The sequence below is a fragment of the Calonectris borealis genome, chromosome 3 (assembly GCF_964195595.1).
Source record: "Calonectris borealis chromosome 3, bCalBor7.hap1.2, whole genome shotgun sequence".
Classification (NCBI taxonomy): domain Eukaryota; kingdom Metazoa; phylum Chordata; class Aves; order Procellariiformes; family Procellariidae; genus Calonectris; species Calonectris borealis.
This window is the reverse complement of record NC_134314.1, coordinates 22,464,752-22,476,193: the sequence shown is the minus strand read 5'-3', so window position 1 is coordinate 22,476,193 and position 11,442 is coordinate 22,464,752. Positions and strand designations below refer to the sequence as shown.

The 11,442-nt window shown below is 39.5% G+C and overlaps 1 protein-coding gene across 1 annotated transcript; it reads right to left on the bottom strand.

Moving 5' to 3' along the window:
* Positions 1–3,891: 3,891 nt before the first annotated feature.
* Positions 3,892–11,103, bottom strand: ALKAL2 (ALK and LTK ligand 2). Its single transcript, XM_075148025.1, has 4 exons — positions 10,845–11,103; positions 8,317–8,370; positions 8,125–8,205; positions 3,892–4,687 (listed from the first exon to the last, which is right to left on the bottom strand). The coding sequence occupies exons 1-4, from the start codon at positions 11,101–11,103 to the stop codon at positions 4,623–4,625; spliced, it is 459 nt and encodes a 152-aa protein (XP_075004126.1). The 3' UTR covers positions 3,892–4,622.
* Between the last annotated feature and the right edge of the window lie 339 nt (positions 11,104–11,442).

The window sequence follows — 11,442 nt, the reverse complement described above, 5'->3', positions numbered from 1 at the left end:
TTTATAAAGAATCTTTGACCTTTGTATGTATATACATTCTTGCCCTATCATGTACTTTCAGCAAGAAATACTGTTTCTATTGCTTTTCCTCTAAATATTGTTAATTATATCTGCTTCTCTAGGAAACAAGCAAATGGTAGATTATTTTTCATGCACTTTTTATAGTATATAAAGCACGTTTTCTCTGCTCAGCCCGAGATTCCTACTACTTGCATATTTCTTATATTTCTTAGTGTAAAATTTTTTTGTGTCACTAGTTTTATTTTGTTCATTTGAAATAACTGTAGAAACTTTAAAAAGTTAAAAATACATAAATACTTGTCAGTACAGCAATTAGAAGAAATCTTCACAACGGAAGTATGTAATCATACGTGATATTGCAGTCCTTAGTCCTTAAACTACTCCTTATGGTATAAGGAGATTTTAAGCATACATTGTGAGATCAGTGTTGGTCTCTAGCAAACACTTAATGAACAGATAAAGGAAAAGGGAGGGCACCAACAGTAGCACCTGCAATTTTCAAACAAAAGCAGTAAAATCTGTATGACTGTAGCCAAAGTGATTGTGACAAATGCTGTCAAAGAGGCCAGCTTTTCTTTTTCAGATTCATCACCATCTGCCACAGGAAATCCCCAAGATCTGAATTGGGAACTTTAAGTGAAGGCTTCAGGAATCTTGTTCCTGACATTTCTTACCTGCTGCAGATATGGACAACGTAATGGTTGTTGGCTGTATCTGCATGGGGTGGAGCAAAGCAAGCATGGAGTACAGGAACTATGAGGAAACTGGGAGAAAAATGAGGCTGAAGGACAGAACTCTAGCATAGAGTGTGTTGAACAGGAGAAGGAGAACGTGTTACAGAATAAAACTAGTCAGAGACGGAGCTGGTGGCAACCAGAGAACATGGCCTGGGTTGCTAATTGGAAAAAAAAGGACTACTGAGTGATGTGGCAATACAAATATGCTACTCTGGTTTCACTCATGCAATCTCAGCAAGTAAAACGTCTGTTACTGGGCCCCTGCACTGCTTGTATCTGTGGGACAGGCAAAATATGACCCTACGCACTAAAAGAAGAGAAGATGGAGCCCAGTTACATATGTGTAGGATAAATGAGAAAAAGTGAAGGCTGCGTAAGACACATTGTATCACACATACACGCGCACACACACCCCCCTTAGGTACATACTGTGATAGTAACAGATGCCCAATTCCTGTTTTCACATCTTATTTTCTTGTTTGATCTTAGCACTGAGTTTCAATGTCTTGTGTGCTTTAAAGCTATGATAGTCCAAAATGCCTTTTAGATTTTATTTTTATTTGTACCTATCTTTTTTTTTTCTTTCTTTTTCTTCCTCCCAAATTGATCTCTAAACATGGACAGATGTCCATGGATCTGAAAAATGCACCAGAACTACTAGTTTTCCAAAGTATCAAAAAGCCCAGCCCACTGATAAGCCTCCAATGAAACGAAGATCGGCTACTGAGCAAAACAGGAAATCTAATTTGTTGGGGAAAAAAAAAGTAGGTGTTGATAATTAACAGTGTGTTATTTTACTGGTTTATAATATAGGAGTTTGAAAAGATTTTTTTAAATGTATTTGTCATTATAATTAATATAAATGGTCAAATTCTACTTGTGGAGTAGTATCTCGTAAGAAGATTTTGTTGTCCAATATTCAGGAGTTAGTCTGAGCTTTAGAACTGATACTAACTAGTAGCCTTATGGCAGAGACCTGAAGTGTTTACCTATTGCCAGACTATAAGTAAACTCTTTCACTAGAGAGCCATCTTAAGTAAGACATGGCTTTGAATTCTTGTCTTGCTATGTGTAAGTGGTACTATGTTCAAAACTTTGCAACTTCTTGGAAACACCTTGGATTAATGATAACTATACACTTTGTGGGGAAAAAGAATGGTTTGGTAAGTGGGAAAATACAAGAAGAACCCATTTTTCTACAGCTCAGTCCATGAAATGATGAAAACAAATAAAGCCTGCATTATGCTTTTCTGTGAGAGGGGATGTCTAATCCACACAAATTGAACTGATGCAGTGGAAAAGCTTTGAGGAGGAAGGATGCTTAATTTTATGGAGGCATCTGTAGATCTCAAGGCATATGTGGTAGAGAATAGCCTTCCTTTCTACTCACAGAGGCTGCTTAAGAGTTCTGATACTATTAATGATTTGTGACTGGAGAGTAACAGAAGTGGAGGCTTGCTACGTTGAAACATGCCTGCTAGTTGAGCAAAGGAGTTGTGTGGCAAAATGAGATGGATTTTTTTAAAATAGACTCCCAGCTTGAGATGTGAACTACTTTAGTTACTGTTCCTTCATATTATGAGTTTGTGTTTACATGATAGGATGTAAAGATACAGATAAAACTTTCTAAGGAAAGGGAGAAAAGAATTCCCATCTCTGATGTATCTGCTTACTAGTACTGGTAATAACATTATTCACCTATCTTTCACAGGTGAGTATCATTATATAATAGCTAATCTGTTCCTTGCTTTCTGGATTGTACAACTGAAAGGCTGAATCCCTGGCATTTCGCCTAGTTAGATCAAAGGATTTACCTATTTGCTAACTTTTATTTGTCCTAATACTATATGCAATTGTTTCCATGATTCCATCCCTGAACACACAAGGTATGAATAAGACTCCTCTCCACGGCTGCATATTTCAAATTAAGACAAGTAATGTAAGAGTTATTGGACATTAGAAACATTCTGCATGGAAGCTGGGCTAGTTTAGGTTTATTTTAGGAAGTCAGGCAGAAAATACTTAAAGAAATGTTGAGGAGTTTAGCATAAAGTCAGGATGCTGAATTACATCTAATGATTTAATATATTCCTCTGCCCCTTAATATATTCCTTTGCAACAAGAGCCGGAATCCTCTCTTGTTGCAAAGTGAAACAAGTTATGTCTTACTTATCCACACTGGATAGAGACAATGGCTTGTAGCCACTTTTTATGAAATTGAATAGCTCCATCGTGTTTTCCTGCAGTTGTCTTTTCTTTAGATTAAATAATCCCAATTCCTTTTAGCTGTTTTTGTAAATTGAGTTTTCTAGGTCTTTGGTCATCCATGTTGCTCTTCTTTGGACTCTTACAAGAAGCACCCATATGTCTTCGTGGTGTCCGTAATTACAGTATTCCAGCAACTGATTATTTCAGGTGTTTTATAAACAATGATTCTATTTATAAATTGCAGTATGTTGTTTGTCTTTTTTCATTGTGACATGGTTGACATGATTAGTTTGTGATCCACTACAACTCCTACCTTTTCTACAGAATGATCTGTCTAGCTATTAGCAACTTGCCATGTATTTCTGCAGTTGTTTACTCCTGCATGACTTCATAATTCTATTCTTTCCTTTAAATTTTATCCTATTTTTAGATTATTCAGCTAATTTTCCAAGATTATTTTCAATTTCAAGATTGTACTCTATCATGGTTGCTTCTCCTACACTACTGTCATCCATAAATACAGTGTCTTCTATCACCCAAGTTATTAATGAAAACATTGAACAATACCATACCCGTAATGAAACTGCGTGACTCTGCTAAATACATTTTTCCAGGTTGACAGTGAAGCACTAATAACTTATTTGTATCTTTTTTCCAGCCATTTTTACATTTATCTTGATCACATTTCCCTAGCTTGCTTGTGAGAATGCCGTGCAAAACAGCATCAATGCTTTAAAAAAATAAACTAAGATGCCTAACATTTATTGCTTTTTCTCACTGACTCTCTCCACAAGATGTGTATTTTGTCACAGAGTTAAAATATCTTGATTTGACAGCATTTGTTACTGACAAATCCATACCGGTTATTATTTATCCCTTTGTCAGAGGTCACTCAGGTAAAGCTTGAGGACAGAATGTAAATTAGTCCTTTTGTATTCTTATGTGTCAGTTTTCTAGAAATATAGATCATTTGGAAGTACTTTTTTGTTTGGTTCGTTGGTTTTTGTTTTTATTTTGGTGCATGGTGAAATTTCCAACATATTTGTAGGAACTAGAGGTACATCTAGGCAAAAAGGGAGGGAATAAACCCATAGACATGAGAGGTGAACACAATGAAAATCCCAAGAAATCCGAGTAGCTTAAAGTTAGTTTATCAATGCTAATAATAATACATTTTAATTTAATTACTATAAAAGCACCTGCAACCTATCTGCATTTATAAAGCTTTCATGTGTATAGCTATGTATGTATTAACTCATACTAAAACGTACACCATAGATCTACAGCTGCACACATAAAAGGGCTGCTGCTGCCAATACAGGCAATTGTGTACTGAGTCAACTCTTGAAAAATAAGCTACAGCTGTTGTATTTTGTTCTGTATCAACACATTCACTATCTGCTAACTGTATGCTGCTATGAATAATTCACAGCTGATGCACATAGGCTTTTATATAATGACTTCCAGTAGGGGGTACCATTTATTTATTGCCAATATTTGCCAGATTAAGCCAGTTATTTCAAGTCCTCTGAAAGGGGAATACCTTAGCCAAAGGACGATTCTTACTACACTCCCATGAATTTTCATGTATGAAACACAAAATCCACTGCTTTGCTATGCAGTAGAATGTCATTACTGCTATGAAAAAGCTTACCTTTATCCTTCCATGCACATTGGGCTTACTGCCAACCGAGTAAGAAGCCTGGCACATCTTTTATAGTCTGTCATGAAAAAAGAGCATAAATAGATTACTAAAGTAACCAATTTTGCCTTTAAAAATCAAAATTGATAATGGTGTACAAATTATTGTTGTATTAAAGTTCAATAAACACCTTAGTTTGCACCAGTATAGAAATCAGCTCCTTAGACTTAGAAATGGAGCGTGTAAAAATTTCGTAACTGAAAGCCATGTCTAATGACACATGTAACTATGCAACTGACTTCTGCATCCGTACTATCTATAAACAAATAGCATGAATGTGCTTGGAGGCTTTCCAAGCGTATGCATGTATGAAAATTTATACATCTGTGTCTGTGCTTAAATGTGGGTTCTAAACATGTGGCTGTAGTATTTCCATATTAGAGGAAGAACAAGTAGTGCTCATCCATCTTTGAAATCCAGCCCTCAGTGAGCAAGTCTATCAACTTAATACTAGGTAATGCAACTCTCCAATAAATTTTCTTCCTGGAAAAACTGTTAAATTAGACAAATAACATCTCCTAGTCATAGGAATCATAGAATCATTAAGGTTGGAAAAGACCTCTAAGATCATCAAGTCCAACCGTCAACCCAACACCACCATGCCCACTACACCATGTCCCTAAGCGCGTCATCTACACATCTTTTAAATACCTCCAGGGATGGTGACTCAACCACTTCCCTGGACAGGTTGTTCCAAGGCCTGACCACTCTTTCAGTAAAGAAATTTCTCCTAATGTCCAATCTAAACCTCCCTTGGTGCAACTTGAAGGCATTTCCTCTCGTCCTATCGCTAGTTACTTGGGAGAAGAGATCAACACCCACCTCGCTACAACCTCCTTTCAGGTAGTTGTAGAGTGCGATGAGGTCTCCCCTCAGCCTCCTCTTCTCCAGGCTAAACAACCCCAGTTCCCTCAGCCGCTCCTCATAAGACTTGTGCTCCAGGCCCTTCACCAGCTTCGTTGCCCTTCTCTGGACACGCTCCAGCACCTCCATGTCCTTCTTGTAGTGAGGGGCCCAAAACTGAACACAGTATTCGAGGTGCGGCCTCACCGGTGCCAAGTACAGGGGCACGATCACCTCCCTGCTCCTGCTGGCCACACTATTTCTGATACAGGCCAGGATGCTGTTGGCCTTCTTGGCCATCTGGGCACACTGCCGGCTCATGTTCAGCCGGCTGTCAACCAGCACCCCCAGGTCCTTTTCCTCTGGGCAGCTTTCCAGCCACTCTTCCCCAAGCCTGTAGCGTTGCATGGGGTTGTTGTGGCCCAAGTGCAGGACCCGGCACTTGGCCTTGTTGAACCTCATACAGTTGGCCTCGGCCCATCGATCCAGCCTGTCCAGGTCCCTCTGCAGAGCCTTCCTGCCCTCCAGCAGATCAACACTCCCGCCCAACTTGGTGTCGTCTGCAAACTTACTGAGGGAGCACTCAATCCCCTCATCCAGATCATTGATAAAGATATTGAACAGGACCGGCCCCAAAACTGAGCCCTGGGGAACACCGCTCGTGACCGGCCGCCAACTGGATTTAACTCCATTCACCACAACTCTCTGGGCTCAGCCATCAAGCCAGTTTTTTACCCAGCGAAGAGTGTACCTGTCTAAGCCATGTTAAGTCCAATCTGAGTAGGTGACCACATCATACAAATTCTTTCATAACTGTATCGAGTTTCATCTTAAAACTAGTAAAATTGTGTTTTCCACAGTAGTCCTATTGTTAGTAGTTCTTATTTTAGGTATCTTCTGCTTTTTGATGCATTCATAAAGGGCAGAACCAATGCAAAACTGAAAAATTAACATGGCAAACTGAAAGCAAATTTTGTGAAAGTTGGTTATGGACAGACAGCAGAGTAAATTACTTTTTAGGTGCCAATGCTACTATGCTGTACAAAGTACTAGAAGGTATGCCAACAAAATGCTTTTGTACTGGCTACCACTGTGTTGCAGCATCATAGATGCTTTTAATTTCTTTGTTGTTTGGCCTTTGAATTTCTACATAGAATTAACAGTATTACCTGAAATCAGGATATTATCAAAAAGTAACATCATACTATGTATGAAGAATTAAAGCAGGTTGTTTACCTCATTTTCCTAGAAGAAAGTTACTTTAAGGAGACGCTAGTCAGTCCAGTCTGGTGACTGATGTTGATTTTCGTTAGGCATTATTTCATTAATGAGTAACTACATCTAATGTTTCCTAGGGATGCAATGTTAACAATCCCTACCTCATAGCATAGATATGCTATAATTGCCATTCATACAAATTATCCAGACATTATATTAGTGGGTGTGTCACCTGTCAGGAGGAAAAGGCTAATTCAGACTTTAAGATCAACTAGCTTTTAGCTTCACAGCTTGGAGTACTCATTAGTACTGAGTCAAATGATGTTTGTGTTGTGATCCTTATGAAAAAAGTAATATGACCATTTGCTTGTTCAAAATAGACTAGTTATGAACAACTTCCATCTCCATCCATGTAAACGGAACGTGATGTGGTTAGCCAATATCTATAAATCCTTATCTTTCCAAGGTATTCCTAATCTGAAGCCTTACAAATAGGGAGAAAGTCTGCAATTCTTACCAAATATGCCTTTAAAATATATTGGGGCTGAAATATTTATTAATATGTGAAACTTGGAATTTGTAACTCTTGTTTCTATTCCCAGCTCTGCTACTGACCCAACTGGTTGACCTCAGACAAGTAAAATAAAGTGTGCTTCCATTCTGAAAAGGCTGTACTAAAATAGCATCTGCTTACTCAACAGGTCACCTCAGTATGAATCTAGAGTCACATCTACTGACTGATAAATATCAGTGTTTGATTTTAATTTTTTTTAATTCTCTGTGCTGCCAACGCTGATGAGATATCATAAGCTGAATTTGCTTATTTGTGTCCATCAGCACTTTTCTTTTTTTTTTGACTAAGCCAAAAAAGTTATACTTCTGTAATTCACTGAATACAAGGATTGCAAAGACTCACTGTCAACATCACTGGTAGATGGGTAGCTGAACAGTCAAAATATAAAATGTTTATAAAATAAATTCTACATAAATAATCAATGAAAAGGAAATAGCCCCACCTGGATTTCTGATCCTGTCTTGAATTTGCAGCACTAGAAATCAAATATGAGAGGTTTGCGAGAAGAGTCATGTGTTCCTATGAAAAGCAAACACCTTTGGTTTGGAACCAAAGAGTCATATACATCAGTACCTAAGGAAGCAGTGTTTACAGCCATTCTAAGCAATATACTTGCAGTGAAAAAGTTGTGTTTCCATTTTCCTCACTGTGATGCTGGTGGTGTTCTAGCAATGCTGTACATGCTTAGTACATTTTAGAGCACTCCAAATTCTTCATTGCAAGGAATGTATTCTAACATTGTATCACTACTGCTACCTCATAGAGCTATCAATTTTAGAGTTTTCTGTTGTTTTATGAAAGTCTCTGGTTTTGGCACTTACATGCTGGGATGGTGCAGTCCCTTGTATTGTGATAAAGCCGATGAAAGTGTTTACTACATTTTGGGCTAAAGTAGAGTGGACCTGAAATATAAAGAAAAAACAAGTTATGAATCAGCACAGCTCACAGGAAGAAGAGTGCAGCTTATGGTATGTATGTGAAATGATGGATACCAATGCAAAATTAAAACATACCTGTTAAATGCTTTAAGAACTTGTCTTTCATCCTCAGATCTCTGGGAACTATTTCTGTTGGACAGAAAAAAGAACAGTCACTCTGCTACACTGGAACTTTGCTTGCCAAGCATAGTATGGGGAAAGGGAATAAAATCTGTCCAGCAAACATCACCACTATGTCTTGACAGATGCACAGAGGTCAAAAGTCCTTTGCATACAGCAGGCCAAATTGGAAGCATTTGTTTTACGTAAGAAGCCACTGTAAAATGCACTGTGAAACACACTGTGATGATGAAACCAGTAATGTCTGTTAAGTGTGCAGTCATTAATGATGATGACAGTTAACGAGTCAGATTTTAGCTCTCTATGAATTACATTATCAAGTTTACCTAGATGTAAATTCTTCCAAAAATTTTAGTTCATGGTTGCTCAGAAAGGGCATATTCCGCTAGTGGTAAAGACCCGAAGATATATTTAGGTTTGGTTTAGTGTCTTCTAGTTCTCTTATACAAATATATCCACTCTTTTGTCACAGGTATGTTTGTACAAGCACTGTCCTGCTGTAATCATGAAACTGGACTGATCTACTTACAGGAATCCTTTTTTCCCCCCTCTAGCAGTAAATAAAATTCACAGGAAATGATCCCAAGCAAATTGCTCTCTTCTGGCTCCCTATGTTTGTGGTTTACCGCCTTGCGTTTTATGTTCAGCAGATGGCAAAATGAAACTGGTTTACTGAAATCCATTTTAGCCCTAACCCTTGCTTGTGATTTACAGCTATCTGTGATTGTTTTCTGTTACGAACTCTATGCTGATAGCTTAGTGTTGATTGTGTATGATACACTACATGGTGCTTTATTTATTTGACCATAAATGGCTGAGCAGCGTTCTTCATTCCCCTGGCACCTCTTATCAGATATAAAGCAGAGAGCATTTCCATCCAGATCTGATTCAATTGTGAGGTTAGACACTTCTCGAAAGTCATTCTTCATTTACTTCTAACTTTAGTCAGTGTAAGTAAAATTGACCTTATCATATTTGACCTAATTATGTCATGAAGAGCATTAAAAACACACATGCTTCACTAAGAAATTTCCCATAGGACAGGCTCACTGGGAAAGTGATGCCAAAACTGAAATGAAAGACTCTAAGCAGTAGTTCCTTTTCAGAGTTGCTGGATATTAGCTCCATTATAATAACAGAATGAAAAATTCTGCTTAGGAGTCAATGACACCACCACCAACTAATCTCCTCTGAAGTAGGTTTATTATTTACACAGATAACTGTTCAGCACAAACCAGATGTTTTGCACCAATATGCTGATGTAGGGTGGCCAAAAACTATGCCCGTGTTCCATGCTGAGATTTAGAGTTGTGCAGATCAGGGTTCCCTGCTTAGTCTGGCCTCTTTAACTTTTCAACATTAATAAACAAAATGTTCTCACTATGCTGATCTTAAGTGGAACAAAATTGTCTTCCTTTGTATATTCATTAATCATCCAGATGGAGAAGTAACATTTTCATGACAGCCACCAACAAATGCAAATCATGAGGATATTTGAATATGAATGAGAATGAAGAAAAGGTACAATGAAGCTTTATGAGATCAAGAAAGGCAGAATAAATAGCATACTATCAAAATGAAAGCCAGTTTGGAAAAAGGTGAGTAGACATCTGGAAAATATTCAGAAAGTCACTGTCAGTAAGAGGGGTACGATGAGCAGCAGTAATGCTGTAGGGGTTTGGGAGTGACAGTGACAAGTAAATTAGACATGGCAGCAGGAGAAACCAAATCAACTTTCAACTGGATGCACAGAAGTACATCACAAAACTGAACGGTAACTATCCATCACTATGTGCCTTGGTACCACTGCTTCTGGACTGCTCTATGCAACCCTGAACGTCTAACAAACAAACAAACCTGGGCTTTCACTGGAGCTTAGAGAAGAGCCGTTCAACGAGTAGAAGGATGACTGCAGGGGTGTCCCAAAGTATCATAGGTTGTACAGTGACCAAGGAGTACTCTGTTTCAGTTCCCTAGTATTTCAAAGGAGTACAAAAGGGACTAACAAGCAGGGCGAAAAGTTCAATGAGGCTAAGCTGCAGGAAAGACTTCTAGATGTGGTATCTACAAGAACATACTATAGTCCTGCAGAAGAATTCTTGCTAGGGTCATTCCCAGGAAACACTTAAACCAAGCACATTTTAGAAAGTGGTAAACTTCCAGGAAACAGAGCATTTTCATCCCTTATTTCTTTGGTCTTGGCCCATTTCAGTCTTTTCTCTTATTAATAGGTTTTGTTCAAAGCCAGCACACAGAAAGTCGGACTTTCAGTTGAGTACACATTATCCAGAGCAAGAAACTCTGAGATGTTAATGGAGTTTCTCTATTCCAAATTTGTCGTCTCTGTCAGTTTCTGATACCAAAGGGAATCTGCAGGTATTTTGAGCGGTGAATTCTCGATATAAAATTAGTAACCTGATGTGATGTCTGATTCACCAAGGCACCCTATAGAAAAAAAAAAGATCTCCTAAGTCATAACTTACCAACTCTCTGCTCGTCCTGGTATCCTCCGTAGTCGGCCACTTCCCTTCGATCTAAGTTATAGTCGTGCTTGGAGAAGTACTGTACCCCACTGTCCTTCTCCAGGTGGTACCTTTTCAGTTCCTGAATGATCTCCATGATCAGACTTAAGAGACTTTGCCTGTCCTTCAAATCTGCAGAGTCAGTTTTCTCTTTGCAATGTCCTGCTGAGAGCATTAAGAGCACCAGCCCCAACAGCCCCGGAGACCTCAGTCCACTCATTGCAGTCTGACCCGAAGGGTGCAGGAGCAGATGAAAAGGAAGGATCCGCTGCAGTGGGAGGCCTTCTACTTCACTGGAAGAGAAAAACGGGGGTGGATCGGAGGTGGGGAAGCTCATGGGGGTGAAATCGCAAACGTTACGGGAGGAAAGCGCGGAGACCGCTTCGCAGGTCACACAACGCGGGAGCCCAGCCCGCTCCGGCAGCCCCGCGCCGGGCTGCGGGGGCGCGCCGCCGGGGTAGCGCCCCGCTCAGCCGCAGCGCCCGACCCGCCTCACCGCCCCGCGGAGAGAGCCGCCCCGGCGCCCCGGGCCGCGCCCGCCCGCCCGGCAGCCTGCGCC

Bases quoted from the DNA above. Each gene is read 5' to 3' on its own strand.
- ALKAL2 (XM_075148025.1), bottom strand. From the start codon at position 11,103: ATGAGTGGACTGAGGTCTCCGGGGCTGTTGGGGCTGGTGCTCTTAATG. The intron at 8,371-10,844 runs GTAAGTTATGAC...TCTGTCCAACAG, and splicing joins CCAGGACGAGCAGAGAGTTG to AAATAGTTCCCAGAGATCTG. The intron at 4,688-8,124 runs GTAAGTGCCAAA...TTTTCATGACAG, and splicing joins GGACTGCACCATCCCAGCAT to ACTATAAAAGATGTGCCAGG.